This window comes from Hypanus sabinus, chromosome 4 (assembly GCF_030144855.1).
Source record: "Hypanus sabinus isolate sHypSab1 chromosome 4, sHypSab1.hap1, whole genome shotgun sequence".
Lineage (NCBI taxonomy): Eukaryota > Metazoa > Chordata > Chondrichthyes > Myliobatiformes > Dasyatidae > Hypanus > Hypanus sabinus.
The window spans coordinates 124,301,386-124,321,548 of NC_082709.1; the positions used below are offsets into that span (position 1 = coordinate 124,301,386).

Sequence of the window (20,163 nt, forward strand, 5' to 3'; positions counted from 1 at the left end):
TAAAAGTGTCCCAAAGTGTTCCGCAGGAAATATCATCTGTAGAATTAGTTGAAAAGAAGTCGTCGATCTGCTCCTCCATAAATTTTATAAAGTCAGAGTCTTGCAACAAGGTAGAGTCAAATCGCCATTGTCTAGCATTAGAAGCTGTATCCATAAATTTCATAGAAAGTAATAATGGAGCATGATCAGAGATAGCTATAATATCATAGTTACAACTGATTACCAATGGAATAAAACAAGAGTCTACAAAAAAATAATCAATTCTCGAATAAGAGTGATAAACTTGTGAGAAAAAAGAAAACTCTTTGTCATTAGGATGCCGGAATCTCCAAATATCAAAAACTCCATTGTCAGTCAAAAAAAAGTTAATACAAGTGGCCGACTTATTAGGTAAAGTCTGAATAGATAAAGATTTATCCATCAGAGGATTTAAACAACAATTAAAGTCACCACCCATTATTAACTTATATTCGTTTAGATTGGGTAAAGAGGTAAATAAAGACTTAAAAAAGTCAGGACAATCCACATTTGGAGCATAAACATTAACCAAAGCAACCTTTTTATTACAAAGTAAACCCGTAATTAACAAAAATCTGCCATTCGGATCCGAAAAAATATCATGTTGAACAAATGAAATAGAGGAGTCAATAAAAATTGAAACTCCTTTTACTTTAGCATTCGAATTTGCATGATACTGTTGACTCCGCCAAAATCTAAAAAAACGAAATTTGTCCTCCTTCCTCACATGAGTTTCTTGTACAAAAATGATATGAGCATTAAGTCTTTGGAATACTTTGAAAATCTTATTTCGTTTAATTGGATGATTTAAACCATTAGTATTCCAAGACACAAAATTAATGGTCTGAGCCATAATTCTAAAATCAACCCTTTGGTATAGAAAGGGTTAACCAACTTATAAACTCATGCACCCGGAAGAGGAACAAAAGTAAAGAGAAGACCCGGAAGTGACGACAACACAGACATATTTAAAGTTCAAAAACAGCCCAAATAAAAAAAACTAACACAAACTGGTGTAAAAAAATAGAATTAGAAAACAGACCATCCCCCCACCCCCCAAGAGAAAGAGAAAAAGCCAAAATATGACTTAAAAAGGGAAAAAGTAAGACTAATCCTACCCCCATGTCAGCTGAAGAACACTCCATATATAAAGGATATATATAAGAGAATCACCCCAACTTTAAAAATTAAAATCGCTATAATAAAAACCATATTTTTAAGTATAGTTAGTTGTAAAAAGAATAAAAATATAATCACTAAAAAAAAAATTATTATAAATCGGGCTCTAGCCCAGACAAAACAAAACATATTTAAGCTATGATAAGCGACGCATTGTAGGAAAAAGGTGAAAAAAATAAAAACATAACGCCATCTTAAGCAAAACCAAAAATCTTTTTCAAAAAACCATCTTAATCAAAGAAAAATTCACCTTCAAAGAAATAAAAATATACCTTCGAAGGAACAAAGTTAATGGACAAGTATGTAGTTAAATGATTAAAGTATATAAGGCAAAACGATTAATATGACGAAAACACACTTCAACTTAAGTATAAAGTATAGGATGAACCTACACCAATAACCAGATTTTAATTCTGGTTTAAGAGATCGAGAACCATCTTACACGATCAGAATCGTTCATTTATTAGAGACCGGTGTCTGTAGTAGTAGGGAAGTTCTCCTCCAGATATTTTCTCACTTCTGAAGTTGAAATGAAAACCTGTCGTGGAGCATTCGACGGAGATATTCGAAGCTTTGCAGGGTATAGAAGCGCAGGTTTCAGATTTTTCTCATAACATTTAGCCATCAACGGTTTAAAAAGAAGCCTTCTTTTTAAAAGGTCAGGACTAAAGTCTTCTACCAGGCGGAAGCAAAATTCTTTGAATTTAATCATTCCTGCCCCACGAGCTGCACGTATAAGTTGTTCTTTGTCATGTACATAATGGAACCGGACAATTACCACCGAAGGTTTGTCTGTAACACTCGGTGATCGACGCCGAATTCTATGTGCCCGATCCAATAAAGGAGGGTTATTCGGGAAAATCGTCGGAAACGCTTCTTTTAAAAGTTGAGCAAAATATTTTGAAGGGTCATCTTTTTCTATGCTGTCTGGAAGACCAAGTATACGTAGGTTCTGTCTTCTGGACCGATTCTCAAAATCGTCACTCTTGGCTTTAAGGGCTTCCATCAGCTTAATGGTCGAAATTAAATCCTGTTGCAGTTTTTCAATAGTCAAATCTCGCTTCCGAGCATCTTCTTGCAGAGACGCGATAAGAGCTTTTTGCTGGTTAATTACTGAATCCGTCTTAACCATGTACTCTTGAAAAGCCTTTATATCTTCTTTAAAAAATTGTTGTAGTTCAGCAAATTTTTTATCCAAAACCTCCATAAACACTTCAAAAGTTAATTGAGTTTGTTGTGGTGGAGCCTGCTTCTTTCCGTTACCGTTCGGATTGCGTCCGGGATCCCGTCCCTTAGATCTGAGAGACATTTCTGTTTGCATATCTTCAAAAGTTCACAACAAACTCTTGGCAGTAAATCCAAACAAAAAAAATAACAAAGAAACTTTCGGTATAGGTAAAAATAAGCTGAATAAGGGTGATCAAAGGTTAAAAAAAGTAAAGGTTATGGAGCGAATCCAAAACAGTACTCACTCCATGAGCGTCTCCTGCTGACTCTGTATATATCTCCTTGATGGTGGGTGGGCCTCCTCAGACAGTTGAAGCATTGGTAAGCTTTCCTGATTGTATAGGATGTGTTCCAGAACAATGAGAAGTTGTGGGAGATATGCACTCCCAGGTGTTTGAAACTGCCCGTAGTTACTACTGTGGACTGCCGATGTAAAGAGGGGTGTGAGGGCAGCGAGTTCTCCTGAAGCTGAAAACCATCTCCTTTGTCTTCTTTAGGAAGAGGTTATTTGCCTGGCACCAGGCCTCAAGTTTTTCCACCTCCTCTCTGTAGGCTGTCTCATCATTGTTGGTGATGATCACCACCTTATTATATTAAAGAACTGATGCACCATCAATAACTCCAAAAGACCGGAAGTAGAGTAAGTACTGAAAGGCTTTTATTAGCAGTAAAGTGGACCACGTCTATGCTGGATGACCGCCCTGGACTGAGGGAGGAGCAGTGACACAATCGCCTTTATACAGGGGTCTGTGGGAGGAGCCACAGGAGCAGTCAGCAGAGGGGGGTGTCCAGACAGATATATATGGTTTACCACAAGAACTTTGATGCTGTCCTGATAGATAGGTAGATGCTTATTCTCCTCACCGGCCTAGCACTTGCTCCCTGGTCCTCTCCTCCTCCCCTTTCTCCTATGGTACACTCCCCTCTCCTATCAGATTCCTTCTTCTCCAGCCCTTTATCTTCCTCACCCACCTGGCTTCATCTATCACCTTCAAGTTATCCTCCTCCCCCCAGTACCTTTTTATCCTGGTGTCTTACCCCTTCCTTTTCAGTCATGAAGAAGGTCTCAGCTTGAAACGTCAACTGTTTATTCATTTTCATGGATGCTGCCTGACCTGCTGAGTTCCTCCAGCATTTTGTATGCGTTGCTTTGGATTTCCAGCATCTGCAGACCTTCTTGTATTTCCCAGAAGTAGCAAAGGGGACTGATGGCTGCCACTGCAGGGAAAAGGTTGCTGGAGTGTGTGAGGGTTCCTGGAATGCCTTTCACTGAGCTAGACATGTCCAGGGTGTAGTGGATGGTTACCGGGTGTTCAAGGGCCACCAGCATTCTCTCCAGTATGCAAGGCTTAACTTTTAACATTAGCTTCAGAGATCTACTCGTGCAGAAGGAATCCTCCTGAATCAATCTGATCACTTCAAGTGTTTCCATTTGTTTCCAAATCCTCCCCTTTCTTTTCCCACTCTTCCTTTCCCTCAGCTTTTACCATTCTCTAACTTTGTGTGTTGGCATTGTCTGCATTTTACACTTTTCAATTTTTGTATAACTGAACTAATCTTAGCTTCTGAATGAATTTGCTGTCTTTTCCTTTTTCTTTCTTTCTACTATCATCTTAGTTTGATTCAATTAATTACACTGTCAGTTAAAAGGTTGACACTAGAAATTTATTCCTGATTTAAATTCTGTTTCAGGACTTGGACAAGTAAACTAGGTTGGTTGTGATAAGGTTCTTCAGATAAGGTGTTAAGTACAGTGCCACCTACATCTTCTCATGCATCAGAGAGCCTTATTACTTGTGATAGATTCGTAGAGTTTCACAGAGTCTATTTAAATAATACCTGTTTGGACTTTCCTGGTGTCCTAACAATATGTTTCATTCTCATTTCACACTAAAAGATAATTAGCCGGACTTTAATTTACTTTCACTGATGTACTTCATGTTGTTTTAGAGTAAAAGTAAGATATTGCACTATTTACATACTGTTTGTTCCAAAATTATTTTATGATCAGCCATAGTTTCACTTTTAAGTATCTGCTAGTTTTGAACAAATATCTGCAGCTATTCACCATCATCATCATCATCCTGTGCTGTGTTGTATGACGTGGGCATCGTGGTCTCATGACCGTGAGTGTTCTTGGCAAATTTTTCCACAGAAGTGGTTTTTTTCTGGGCAGTATCTTTACAAGATGGGTGACCTCAGCCATTATCAATACTCATCAGAGATTGTCTGCCTGGCGTCAGTGGTCGCATAACCAGGACTTGTGACAAGCAAAAGTTGCTCATATGACCATCGAGCATCTGCTCCCGTGGTTTCACATGACCCTGATCAGGTGGGGAGGGGGGCTAATCAGGTGCTACACCTTGCCCAAAGGTGACCTGCAGGCTGGCAAAGGGAAGGAGCGCCTTACACCTCCTTTGGTAGAGACATATCTCCATCCTACTACCTGAATAGCTATTACCCTGCTTTAAGGTTCAAAGCCCTATACTTAAATCAGCAGTATGTAGATTACCATTCTTAGCATTTCATTGATTAATAATAATCAATAAGCTGAGTAAATTTATGGATATTTTTCATTGTATTTTGCAATTTATTATTCAGCCAACTGGTACTATTGATTCACTATGCAAATACTGTGAGGAACAGTTAGGATAAAAAGCTGAGGAACAGTAAGGGTAAAGAGCTGAGGAACAGTAAGGGTAAAAAGACCCTAATGGGTGTTGTGTACAGGCCACCAAACAGTAGCGTGGATATTGGGTACAAGTTGATTAGGGAGTTAACATTGGCATGTGCTAAAGGTAATGCAGTCGTTATGGGAGATTTCAACATGCAGGTGGACTGGGAGAATCAGGTAGGTGCTGGACCCCAGGATAGGGAGTTTGTGGAGTGTCTAAGGGATGTATTTTTGGAACAGCTTGTGCTTGAGCCAACCAGGAACGAGGCTATTTTGGACTTGGTGATGTGTAATGAACAGGAATTGAGCACAGTACTCCAAGTGGGGTCTGACCAGGGTCCTGTATAGGTGCAACATTATCTCTTGGCTCCTAAATTCAATTCCACTGTTGATGAAGGCCAATACACCGAATGCCTTCTTAACCACAGAGTCAACCTGCGCAGCTGCTTTGAGCATCCTATGGACTTGGACCCCAAGATCCCTCTGATCCTCCACACTGCCAAGAGTCTTACTATTAATACCATATTCTGCCATCATATTTGACCAACCAAAATGAACCACTTCACACTTCCTGGGTTGAACTCCATCTGCCACTTCTCAGCCCAGTTTTGCATCCTATCAATGTCCTGCTGTAACCTCTGACAGCCCTCCACACTATCCACAACACCTCCAACCTTTGTGTCATCAGCAAATTTACTAACCCATCCCTCCACTTACTCATCCAGGTCATTTATGAAAATCACGAAGGGTCCCAGAACAGATCCCTGAGGCACTCCACTGGTGACTGACCTCCATACAGAATATGACCCATCTACAACCATCCTTTGCCTTCTGTGGGCAAGCCAGTTCTGGATCCACAAAGCAATGTCCCCTTGGATCCCGTGCCTCCTTACTTTCTCAATAAGCCTTGCATGGGGTACCTTATCAAATGCCATGCTGAAATCCATATACACTACATCTACAGCCCTTCCTTCATCAATGTGTTTAGTCACATCCTCAAAAAATTCAATCAGGCTCGTAAGGCACAACTCACCCTTGACAAAGCCATGCTGACTATTCCTAATCATATTATACCTCTCCAGATGTTCATAAATCCTGCCTCTCAGGATCTTCTCCACCAACTTACCAACCACTGAGGTAAGACTCACTGGTCTATAATTTCCTGGGCTATCCCGAGTCCCTTTCTTGAATAAAGGAACAACGTCCTCAATTCTCCAATCCTCCAGAACCTCTCCCGTTCCCATTGATGATGTAAAGTTCAACGCCAGAGGCTTAGCAATCTCCTCCCTCGCCTCTCACAGTAGTCTGGGGTACATTTTGTCTGTTCCCAGTGACTTATCCAACTTGATGCTTTCCAAAAGCTCCAGCACATCCTCTTTCTTAATATCTACATACTCAAGCTTTTCAGTCCGCTGCAAGTCATTACTATAATCACTAAGATCTTTTTCCATAGTGAATACTGAAGTAAAGTATTCATTAAGTACCTCTGCTATTTCCTCTGGTTCCATACACACTTTCCCACTGTCACAGATGATAGGTCCTATTCTTTCACGTCTTATCCTCTTGCTCTTCACATAGGTGTCCCCCCCCTTTACAAAGGTAGAGCGTTCCTATGAAACCTTAAGCCAAAATGGCGTAAAATGAAGAACCATTAATTTATATGAGAAAAATTTTAGTAAAAGTGAAAATCCTCTTTGTAAGGTGAGAACAGGTTACTAATGTAGGTCTTTTGTAAAAGCGAAGTGGTGTAAAGCAAACATTTGTAAAGTGGGGGACACCTGTACTTATAGATTGCCTTGGGGTTTTCCTTAGTTCTGCCCACCAAGGCCTTCTCAAGGCCCCTTCTGGCTCTCCTAATTTCCTTCTTAAGCTCCTTCCTAGTAGCCTTATAATCTTCTAGATCTCTAACATTACCTAGCTCTCTGAACCTTTTGTAAAGCTTTTCCTTTCTTCTTGACTAGATTTATTACAGCCTTTGTACACCACGGTTCCTGTACCTTACCATAAATTCCCTGTCTCATTGGAACATACCTATACAGAACTCTACACAAATATCCCCTAAATATTTGCCACATTTCTTCCGTACATTTCCCTGAGAACATCTGTTTCCAATTTAAGCCTCCAATTTCCTGCCTGATAGCCTCATAATTCCCCTTACTCCAATAAATGTTTTTTCTAACTTGTCTGTTCCTATCTCTCTCCAATGCTATTGTAAAGGAGATAGAATTATGATCACTATCTCCAAAATGTTCTCCCACTGAGGGATCTGACACCTGAGCAGGTTAATTTCCCAATACCAAATCAAGTACAGCCTCTTCTCTTGTGGGCTTATCTACATATTGTTTCAAGAAATCTTCCTGAACACACCTAACAAACTCCACCCCATCTAAGCACCTTGCTCTAGGATGATGCCAATCGGTACTTGGGAAATTAAAATCTCCCATCACTACAATTCTGTTATTATTACACCTTTCCCGGATCTGTTTTCCTATCTGCTCCTCGATATCCCTGTTACTATTAGGCAGCCTATAAAGAGCACCCAGTAAAGTTATTGACCCCTTCCTGTTCCTAACCTCCACCCACAGAGAGTCCATAGATAATCCCTCCATGTCATCCACCTTTTCTGCAGCCATGCCACTGTCTCTGGTCAACAGTGCCACGCACCCACCTCTTTGGCCTCCCTCTCTGTCCTTTCTGAAACATCTAAAACCTGGCACTTGAAGTAACCATTCCTGTCCCTGAGCCATCCAAGTCTCTGTAATGGCCACCACATCATATCTCCAAGTACTGATCCATGCTCTAAGCTATCTGCTTTGTTCACAACACTCCTTGCATTAAAATAGACGCATCTCAAACCATCGGTCTGAGCGCATCCCTTCTCTATCACCTGCCTATCCTCCCTCTCGCACTGTCTACAAGCTTTCTCTATCTGTGAGCCAGACTCCTCTTCCCCAGTCACTTGAGTTCGGTTCCCACCCCCCAACAATTCTTGGCCAGAAAGGCCTATTCTGCGCTGTATCTCAATAAAGAGAATGTAAGTCACTTGGCTCTTCAAGCTCACCTCACCTTTCAACATCATCATGACTGATCTACTCCAGGCCCCAGCTACTCATTGTACCAGATCCCCATAGCCCTTAATTCCCAAGCCTTAAAGAAATCCATCCCCACTTTAACAAGTTCCATTGATCGGGCCTTCACACTGACTGAGGCAGAGGATTCCAGAGATTCACTGTCCTCTTCGAGATAAACTTTCTACATCACCACCACACCCTCCCCCCTTCACAACTCTCCCACAAGTGAAAACATTTCAATGTCCACCCTATCGTGACTGTTTAGGATCTTATATATTTCAGTAAGATCATCTCTCATCCTTCTAAACTTCAAAGTTCAAAGAGGTGATAAACCAGGAGCAAATGGAAAATCTGAAATCTAAAAACAAATAGAAACACGGGACTATCTCAGCAACTCAAACAAGATCTCAGGAAATAGACACTGAATTAATATTGTGGTCTAATAATCCGATAAATGTGTTAAGAATACAAATGTGAGAGTGAGGAATTGACACAGACCTGGTGGGTTCTGTTGCTCTCTTGAGGTGATGATATTTTCCATTTCATTGCAGCATCTTTATAAAGTTGTCATCAGCTACCTAAACTGACTGGTGGTAACCTAAGGACAAAGCTGGATGCTAATGTCACCATTACACTAGCTCTATATTTCCTTGTGGTGGATGGGACAATTCTGCATCTCAGTTCCTGCAACAGTATCCCCTATTTGACTCTTTACTAACTACAAATTCAGCTGGTGTGGGAAATATTTTCCATGGGTATGTTACTCACTTTACGCCAAAGTATTACAGTGATGCAGATAGTAGAATTGCTGCCTCACAGTTACAATAACTTACGTTCAGCCTGGGCTCCAGCGCTGTCTATGTGCTCTCCCTCTGGTTGTGTGGTTTCCTTCAGGTGCTCCAGTTCCTCCTCCCATGTTCCAAAGACCCATAGTTTAGTGAGTTATTTGAACGCTGTAAATTGTCCTCAGTGCACAGTTGAGAGTAGAAGTGAACAAGTGGAGAATAAAATTGAGTTCATGTAGGATTTGGGCAGATGGGGCTCGTGAGCTGTGGTTGGCAGCTCATCTAGGAGAAGGAAAACTCTGATCTCAAACCTCTGATGCCTTGCGGCTGTACTCACTCATGGGGAAGGCTTCGGAACTAAATCCAGAGGGAAAATTCTGAAGCTGGAGTCCCTAAGGCATCCTGCGTTGAGCTCAACGCTGACTGGCAACTCCTGCAATGCTTCTGGTTCCAAATTGAATAAGTCTCTGCCGTTCCTTTCGGTTCATCAGATGCATGAAGAGGAGGAGCTTCCTGCATGGGCAACAGCTTGCTCCCCATGTTGTTCTGCCCAGGGATTGCATGTCTAGACAGCTTGGATGCAGTATCCATGGTCAGCTCTGACCGATGGAGACCCTAGACCAGGGGTCAGCAACCCGCGGCTCCAGAGCCACATGCAGCTCTTTCATCTCTGTGCTGCGGCTCCCCGTGGCTTTGGAAAATAAATTATGAGTATTTAATTAAAATGTATTTTATGTTAGTTTCTCAGTTTTTGAAATGTAATTCGAAATTTGAAGATTATGGTGATCTTGTACAATCTAAATAAAACGTTGTGGCGACTCCATTTCCTGGCACATCCGAACTGGCTCACAATTAGCCACCGTTCCGGCTAAGGGAGATAGCCTATGGGGGTTTGTGAGTACGTGTCTTTTGGAGCATCTGCGCCCACGGGGGGGGGGGGCGTTGAGGGAGGCTTTAAAGCAAGGCTGTTTAGTTCGAATAAAGTTATCCTTGACTGCAGTTTACTGACTCCGTGTCGTTATTTTAGCGCTGCGTGTAGCACACCGCTACAACGTGTTTTTTTTATCGCTATTAATATACGTCACCACTGCCAATGCTTGACACCCGCCAGTGCGCGATTTCTCTTAATTTTTCGATCCAAGGTAGGCTAACGATGTAGTAACCTTCAACCCAACATCTTTTTTTTGGAGTTCAAAATGTTTTTGTTGCATGCAGAAATGTAATTTCGTTTTCTCTGCAGGAGTTCATCAATTTCATAAATGCAACACATTATAGTTTGTTTATACATAAAAACGTATGCAGTGTTACTTCATTTTAAATGTCAAACGTGTTTTGTGGCTCCCAGTATTTTCTTTTCTGTGGGAAACGGGTCCATATGGCTCTTTCAGTGGTAAAGGTTGCCGACCCCTGCCCTAGACTCAGACTCTGTGTGGGATTAGTGTAAGTGGTTGATTGACAGAACATTGGAACTCATTGGGAAAATGCTAAATCCCTTTCAAAGAACACAAAGAATAAATTCCACTGTCTAATTAAACTCTTCTTGCATCTGGATTACCTGGCTTTGTGTGACATTTTCTGTAGCCATGGTAGCGCTGTTTTGTCTTAAAGTGATGCGTTTCCTTCTTTTCTTCAGCACAATGTAAATACGTATATACACCAGCAGTGTTATAAAGAATGGCAAGTAGAAGGAAACAATGGAGGAGTAGACAACAAAGTCGGGATTGGATATAGAACATAATGTGGGGTCATCTGCAAAATAACAATAGCAAAATGTTATGGGGGTTATTAATTTATTAAATACCATTTTCTAAAGTATTATGGATCTTTCCATAATAGCTAATTTACAGTTAACAGCAAATGCAGATAAGCCTAAAATGAAACAACTTTTGCATTAATACTATGTTGGATATAGGGTGTCATATTGCAATAAAATTGACATTACATAAGAAAACCACATCATCTGGCACAACTGTCCTGTGATGACATACACTGTATGTTCCAGTGGAGGAGGTAAATGTTTCAGGTAGCCTGTGGCTATTGTGTGCAAAAATGCACACTGAAGTCTTTCCTCTGGTGGGTCTGGGGCAGGGTGGGATAATTAGGGAGGAGTGACGTAGTCATAGGTAAGAGGCATGCTGGGTTTCCAGAGAAAAGGCAAGAGTGAGGGGAGGGATATTGAGAGAGGACAGAGATGGTTGGGGAAGCAACTAGGATGGGCTGCAGCATAGAGTAGCCATCAACTTATTTTTTATCTGACCAAACACCTTGAACTCTTTGCTAGGTTAATGAATGCAAATGTCTCTTGTCTCCTGTTAAGGTCTATAAATTGGTGTGTAGCCCAGACCTTTCAATGGCAGTGGTTGCTTAAGCCAAATTTTTCGTCAAGTGACAGAATGTTAATTTTATGCAAATGAAGGTGGTATCCAGAACAAGCTTCACAGAGACAAAGACACAGCATGACATCACTCACATAGTAGAATTGGTTCTACCAACTGGGGTCAATTTTCTAGTTTTTTAGGCATAAGAGTTAAAAATAAAATAAAGTAGAATTAACTGCTTACAGCTTTCACTTGAAGGGTGAAGTCTGTGTGCTCACGCAGAGGAAATTCTCATGTAGTTGACAAGCAGGAAATAACATTAGTCATGCAAATACCAGGGAAACAAGTTTTTTAACATGGGAGACCTTGTCCATCTACTCCTGTTTATAAGTGGTTTTACTATTTTCAAAGTCCCTGAAGAATCGACATTGTCGAGCAGAAGCTGTATTCGGCCAGTCACATAGATATGAGGCTACAAGACTACAGCATTGTACACCAAATAACCAACCCTCTGACTTTCAAAAGCACATCAGGAGTGCAGCTCCAACAACACTCAAGAATGTCAGCACAATCCAGGACAAAGCAATCTGATTGATTAGTACTCCAAACACCACCATTAACTTACACTCTCTCTAAGTTATGCATCTTAGAAATTCACAAAAGCATTATCAGTCATACTACCAAACCTGCAACTTCTACCCTCAAGGGCAAGGACAGGTGCAAAGGAATCATCAAGTGCTACTGGAGTCACATATTGCCCTGTATTGGAAGTATACTTGTCCTTTATGGTTAGTGGGTCAAAAGAGAACTCTCTACCCGATAGCTGTATGTGAATCCCTTCCTCACACACACTACAATAGTTCTGGAAGGCAGCTCGTCTCACCTTTCTCAGGGCTTTTAGGGGTGGATAGTAAATGCTGGTTTCATTAGTACCAACTAAGCTCCACTTATTGGAATGCATGTTAGGCATTCATTGCCTTCCACTGATGACAATTATTTCCATCCCGGGTGATTCACTGATGAATGGTGCAGCAAGTAGAGTCACTGCCTCACAGTGTCAAAGACCCAGGTTCAACCCTGACTTCAGGTGCTGCCTTTGTGGAGTTTGCAGGTTCTTCCTGTGATGGTGTGGGTTTCCCCTGGGTGCTCCAGTTTCCACCCACACCCCAAAGAGGAGTAGGCTTGCAGGTTAATTGGGCACTGGAAATTCCCCCTAGTGTGTAGGTGAGTGGGAGGATTTGATGAGAAAGTGGGGAGAATAAAATTAGATTTAATATAGGATGTGCGATTGATGGTCAGTGTGGTCAGATTAATGGTTGGTATGGATATGGGTGATGGTCAGTGTGGATATGGCTGATGGTCAGTGTGGTCAGATTGATGGTCGGTGTGGATATGGTTGGCCAAAGGGACTGTTTCCTTATTTGTCTCTTTGATTCAATGAGTCACAATGTGGCCTTTTGCATCTTTAACAGCCAATGAATAGTACTGTGTCTGGTATACCTTACTCAATCACTCTTCCAGTGGGACTAGAGAACTGAAATCCACATATTGCTAATTATCACCCTATGATTTGGTTTTGTTGGAATTATAGTCAGTATTGATCAGATTGGACCAGATTTCTTAATTGAGGATCCTTAATCATTTTTAATATTTTCAAAATGTGATAATATTTCATTTTGTTTAATTTAAAACAAACAGCAAAATTACCTGTCGTATTGAAACCAAACAAGAGGGGACAAGAAATTGCTAATGATAATATCCACACAGTAATGATCATTAGAGTCACCCGTCTCCTGGAACTGCAATTTGTATTATATCGGATAGGCATTACCACAGCAGTGTACCTGTAAACAAGGGGAAACAATCTTCAACTGAAGTACCAAAATCATCGATTTATTCAGCTCCAGCACACAAACAAAAAGGCCCAGGTGTGCTGTTCCAGGTCATAACTAACATGGGCCCTCAAAATCATTGACTTTGTGCCACTATATTTTTCTGTCTGGGATGGTTTAAGGCAGAAGTTGGGGGAAATGAATGGAGAAATTAAATTCCCTTGATCTCGCCATCTCTGGCACATCAAAGGAAATTGACTCTTTTTTTGCAGGAGAGCTTAGGCAGAGTTTATTTCTGGATGGATTTAAGGCAGTAATCTTAAGGACAAATTTCAATATTCACTGCACCAATCAGTTTGAGCAATATCCAGAAATGGAAAACAGTGGTCTAGAGGTGATGACACCACACATATATAAGATTTAGACTTTTCCTTTTTCTATCTTTATTGGCTTTCTACCAATTTCTTGGTATTATCCTTTCAACAGTAACCCAACAGCTGACTGTGTAGAGCTCGTCAATTGGAGGCTTTGTACTGAACTGTGTCCAGTATGGTCTGTGACGTGTAAGCATACCCTCTCGCACAGAGGGAAGAATTGTAGGTAATCACCTGTGGTATCTGACTTTGCAGATGTAGGATATTCCAATGTATTCAATGGATATGGAGGATAGACATTCAGCAGTGGCGGGGGTTCACTGCTTGTGCTAGGTGAAAAGAAGTCACTTGGATGATCAATCACACCATTCCTAGGAATATTGGCTTCAGTAAAGTAACATTTGGTGCTTTCAGATGTGTTTAGAACTTGTGAATACTGTCAAACATGACATGCTAGAAGGCCATGGATTTTCTGCTGAATTCAAGGCCTCTGAGATTGCCAGCTCTTAAATACAGATGCAATAGAAACTGTTCCTTCCAGACTTGGACACTATGAAGAGAACATGCAAGCAGAGAGGTCTTCTGGAAGAGAGGGAGAGAGAAAGGTTCTCTTCAGTATTTTTTGTTGTCTTTGGGTCGTCCAGAAGCAATTCTTCTCGGCTGACCTCAGTGAGCATCAATGCACGAGGCTCCTGTGATTTAGTGTGTGGGTGCATAATTAATGCTGAGCCAATCTCCTCATGGCAAACTTGCTACAAATTCCTTTGAAGTCAGGATCTTCCAAGCTGGAATTGGCTACATCCCAATTTGAAATGTACCACCTTGTGATGAAATTCATAGGTGTGCTCTGTTTCAAGACAGCTAGATGCACTCATTTCCTCTTACAGGAAAGTTGCAGGCACACAAAGCATTCTGCTTCTCCAGGACTGTGACTGTCCCAAAGACAGAGTGCCATTGACTGCACTCTAGTTTTACTAATGATGTCGTATTTCATCTCGAGGATGTATCAGAAACAGATGGGATTCCATTCCATGATAGGTCAGTTGGTAGGGGGCCAGACACAACAGCATGCAGATTAATGCCCAGTAACTACATCTTTCAAGGCCTGAACATGCATGAAGAACTAACTTACCTGTCAATGCTGATAGCACAGAGGTTTAAAATGCTTGCAGTGCACATCATCACATCCAGTGTCACAAAGATGTTGCAGCTTGTTCGACTGAATCTCCAAGCCCCTACCACCTACAGGAAATGAAATTTCATTTTAGAACATAGAAATCCACAGCACATTACAATTTTATGCTAACCATGTAACCTACTCTAGAAGCTGCCTAGAATTACCCTACCGAATAGCCCTCTATTTTTCTAAGCTCCATGTATCTATCTAAGAGTGTCTTAAAAGACCCTATTGTATCCACCTTCACCACTGTCGCCGGCAGTGCATTCCACGCACCCACCACTCTCTGTGTGAAAAACTTACCCCTAACATCCCCTCTGTATCTACTTCCGAGCACCTTAAAACTGTGCCCCCTCATGTTAGCCATTTCAGCCCTGGGAAAAAGTCTCTGACTATCCACACAATCAATGCCTCTCATCACCTTATACACCTCTATCAGGTCACCTCTCATCCTCTGTCGTTCCAAGGAGAAAAAGCCAAGTTCACTCAACCTATTCTCATAAGGCATGCACTCCAATCCAGGCAACATCCTTGTAAATCTCTCCTGCACCCTTTCTATACTTTCCACATAAATCCTGTAGTGAGGTGACCAGAACTGAGCACAGTACTTGAAGTAAGATCTTATATAGCTGCAACATTACCTCATAGCTCTTGAACTCAATCCCATGGTTGACGAATGCCAACACACCATTCACCTTCTTAACAACACTGTCAACCTGCACACCAGCTTTGAGCATCCTATGGACATGGACCCCAAGATCTCTCTGATCCTCCACACTGCCAAGAGTCTTACCACTAATATTATATTCTATCTTCAAATTCGACCATCAAAATGAACCACCTCACACTTATCTGGGTTGAACTCCATCTGCCACTTCTCAGCAGAGTTCTGCATCTTATCGATGTCCTGACAGACCTCCACATTATCGACAACACCCCCAACCTTTGTATCATCAGCAAACTTACAAACCCACCTTTCTACTTCTTTATCCAGGTCATTTATAAAAATCACAAAGAGAAGGGGTCCCAGAACAGATACCTGTGGAATGCCACTGGTTACCAACCTCCATACAGAATACGAATCATCTACAACCACCCTTTGCCTTCTGTGGGCAAGCCAATTCTGGATCCATAATGAAAGGTCTCCTTGGATCCCATGCCTTCTTACTTTCTAAACCAGCCTTGCATGGGGAAACTTATCAACTGCCTTATTGAAGTCCATATACACTATATCAACTGCTCTACCTTCATCAGTTCTAATGCATGTGTTGCCTTAAGTTAACTTTGTAGGAAATTAAGGACGTATGTCCTAGTGTCCAGTAAACAGGGTTTCAGTAGGAGAGAAAGATCAGGCCTGTCAGGAGTTCATATTGGACAAAAATAGTATGGAGGGAAATACATGGTAGAAATGTGGCATAGCTATGTTCCACTGAGGCAGGGAAAGGATGGTAGGGCATGTAACGCACTGTAAGGTTTCACTGCTAATGTAATGGCCTCTCTGTAATGTTTCATTGCTAAGGTAATGGTTTCTCTGTAGCAGCAATGTTTTGGTTATGACTAGAGATAACAAGGGCTTTGGAATGTATGCTAGCCAATGAGTGGGATGTTGTTCTTTCTTGTGGGTCTGGGAGCAGGCACTTTGTGGATTTTGGTCAGCAAGAGATGAAGAGAGAAGATGGGAATGGAAAGAGTTGGTAGACGGCCAGACGGAATGGATTCCGTGCGAGGGTCTGATGATGAGCGACCCTCGGAAGAGGCCGATGGGAGACGAATGGATGAATCCGTGAGCTCCAATGAACACTTTAGACTGCTTCATTAATACGGCCCCTTTTTCTTTTTCTTTTCTTTACTAACCCTATAGTCAGATTAAGATTTATAACGTTCAATTGTTTAATTGTATACGGTGTACTGTCTGATATTTTGCGGTACGGGTTTGTAACGGGGCAACACATCACACAACATCCACACAAACAAGATTTCTCAGTTTGGCTGGGCCAGAGACTGTCTTACCCTAGACAAACGTACACTGGCCAAACCTCAGAGTTACAGGTAAAAGGTGGTAGGGTGTACAAAGGATGTGGAAAATCTAGTTAAGAAGAAAAGAAATGCTTACAAAAGTTTCAAGAAACTAGGTACTGACAGAGTTCTAGAAAATTACAAGGTTGCCAGGAAGGAGCTTAAGAATAAAATTAGGAGATCTAGAAGGGGCCACAAGAAGGCCTTGGTGAGCAGAATTAAGGAAAACCCCAGGACATTTTAAAAGTACGTAAAGAGCAAGGGGATGAGCTATGTGAGAATAGGACCAATCAGGCTTAATAGTGGAAACATGTGCATGGAGTTGGAGGAGCTAGTGGAGGTAGTTAATGAAACCTTCGCTTCAATGTTCACCAGGGTAAAGGACTTGGCCATTGTGGGAATGACTTAAAGTGGACTGAAACACTTGAGCATATAGACGTTAAGGAAGAGGATGTGCGAAAGCTTTTGAAAAGCATTAAGTTAGATAAGTCACTGGGACGAGATATACCCCAGGCTACTGTGAAAAGCGAAGGAGGAGATTGCTGAGACTCAAATGATGATCTTTGCATCATCAACAAGGATGCAAAAAGTACCAGAGGATTCGAGGGTTGCAAATGCTGTTCCCTTGTTCAAGGAAGGGAGTAGAGATAACCCAGGAAATTATTGACCACTGAGTCTTACTTCAGTGGTGGGCAAGTTGTTGGAGAAGATCCTGAGAGGCAGAATTTATGAGTGTTTGGAGAGATATAATCTGATTAGGGATAGTCAGCATTGCTTTCTCAAGGGCAGGTCGTGCCATATGAACCTGACTGAATTCTTTGAGGATGTAACAAGGCACATTGATGAAGGTTGAGAACTGGATGTAGTGTCTTGCTAATGCAGAGGAAGCTGTATCTGGTGTACCAGATACAGTAGATGACACTGTCAGACTTGCAAGTCTGCTGTTTTGCTGCCTCACCTGGAAGGACTGTTTGGGGCCCTGGATGGTTGTGTGGGAGAGGTGAAGAAGCTGGTGCAGGCAGCACTTGTCCCGCTTGTGGGGATAAATGCCAGGAGGGAGATCTATGGGGAGGGATTAATGGACAAGGTAGTCACAGAGAGGGTGATCCCAGTGGAAAGCGAAGTGGGAGGTGGGAGAGAAGGGTGTGTTTACTTGTGGGATCCTGTTGAAGATGGTGAAAGTTGCAGAGGATGATGTGTTTCATGCAGAAGTTCGTGGGGTGGTAGGTAAGGACAAGGGTTCTCTATCCCTGTGTTGGCAATGAGAAGATGGAGTGAGGGTGATTGGTGTGATGGAGAAGAAAGGGAAAAGGAGGACATCTTTGATGCTGTACAATGGAAAACTTTGTCCAAAGAACAAATATAAGGTGGAGGCAGAGGAAATGAGAAAAGAGAATTGCATTTTTACAAGTGACAGGCTTGGTAGAGATAAAGACAAGATAACTATGAAACTCAGCAGGTTAATAAAAGATATTAGTAGACAATCTTCCTCCATAGACGGAGACAGAGAAATCAAGAAAAGGGGAGGGAGGTGTCAGAGGTGGACCAAGTAATTTTTGAGGGCATGGTTGAAGTTGAGGTGGAGTTGAAATTGAAGAGGTCATCATAGGTATAGGAAGTAGCATGAATGCAAGCATCAGTGTAGCACAGAAAGAGTTGGGGAGTGTTACCAGAGTAGGCTTAGAGAACAGACAGTTCCATGTAGCTGACAAAAAGGCAGGTGGTGGAGGAGAACTGGTTAGGCCTGTTGTCTAGAATGAAGTGGAGGGCTTCAATGCCTTGCTGATTGGTATAGACGTCTATAGGGATTGAAAATGAAAATGAGGCAGTCAGGGCTAGCAAAATGAAAGTGGATGAAGAGATTAAGAGCATATGAATGTCACAGGTGTAGGTGGGAAGGGACAGAACCATGAGGGTTCAACATCTGCAGGATCTTGTGTGTAAAATTAATGTTTCAGATTCTTCTTCCATTATCCAGGGAGGCAAACACTCTTTCCAGGCACAATAGATACCTCTCTGTGAGCGTTAACCTATACTGAGTCATTCTGTTTTTGTTCCTCATCTTATTTCAGACAGTCTCGTTGTTTTCTTTACTCCTTACCCTTAAAACAGGTTTGCTTTCTAACCGTTTTGGTTCTGGCTTTGACTGAAAATATTGTTTATTTCTTCCTCCATAGATGCTGCCTGACCTGTCAAGATGCTTTCGGCATTTAGCTCACCCTTCTTGCATGACAATTTATTGCTTTTCAGGTTCTGCAACTGTATTTTCCCGGGTGGGTGGAGCTCTACAGTACACCCCAGTTTTGTTATTTGCTCTTGCTATTTGAAACTGTGTGCCACCAATCAGGTATTGATTTATTAAATAATGAAATTTATAAAAAAAATGATGACAGAAATGATGGCTTGATTGTATCGTATTTGGTTGAAATGGAGCCTTTGGTCTTAAATTGAAGCATTTCAAATACCAAAAATGATTATATAAATCCTTAAATAACACAAGATCCTGGAAAATTATTGGCTACCAGAAAACATTCTGTATGCAGAAGCCAGTTCATTTAAGGGAAAGTTGTATTATATTATGAAAATACAGAGGTGAACTTAAATCTATCATGACATTCAACTTTTAGGTTACAGATTCAGTACTTGGTAATTTTTTTCTGTATCAGCGTTCGCAGAACATCAAAGCTGCTTTAATGCTTCTTCTTATAAATTATATTGAATATTTATCATCTTGTTTTTCCATTTCCCCCATCCTTACCTTGGTTCACCTATGGTGAAGGCATTCTATCTGTCAACAAATGTTATCTTCAGCCTCTCATTGAGCAATCATTTGCTCCCATTACCTCTTTAAATCCTTTCACCTTCTAGTACATCTCCCCTTAACCATCTCTACCCTGGTGAATGAAATATTTGCTTAAAATTTCCTGACCAGCTATGAAGTAGCACATAAAGGCAGAATTTAGGAGTGACTTTTCACACAAATAATTATTAAGGAAAGAATATATTACTGCAGTTGGCTTGTGAAGCCATTATATTTATGAATGAATGACAGAAAGACATGAAGGAAAAATATTCAAGGGTATGAATCAAGAGCAAATGGACAGAATTAAAATATCAATGGTCCAAAGCACCCACTGTGTTTCATGCCGTGTGTTTGATCTGGCTGAGTTGATAAGTATATGCTTTGTTATATTTTATTTAAAAGCAGGGCTGCTAGAAGAACTGAGGATCAAAACGATTGCCACATGTTCTGATTTTTTTTTGATACCAAGGTCCTTTCAGTCTGTGATGAATGCTCGAGTCTGGCAGCCCTGCCGTTGGTTGGAAGGTTTGTTGTTTTGAGGTGTCTGCTTCAATCTGCTACATGAGGTTGAAATGGAGATGCTCCTTGTTCACCCATGGCTTTTCCTGATCTAACTTCAGTTCTATTTCTCAGGAGACTGCTCAAAAACAACACCTTAAAGTTGGTCCGGACTTTATTGAAATCTGATT

The 20,163-nt window shown here is 41.3% G+C and overlaps 1 protein-coding gene across 1 annotated transcript in view; it reads right to left on the reverse strand.

The window, feature by feature from the left end:
- drd3 (dopamine receptor D3) overlaps positions 1–20,163 on the reverse strand; it is a 39,795-nt gene that overhangs the window by 11,248 nt on the left and 8,384 nt on the right. Inside the window, 3 exon segments of the mRNA XM_059966159.1 lie at positions 10,477–10,703; positions 12,980–13,116; positions 14,611–14,720. Coding sequence (XP_059822142.1) covers positions 10,477–10,703; positions 12,980–13,116; positions 14,611–14,720 — 474 coding nt within the window.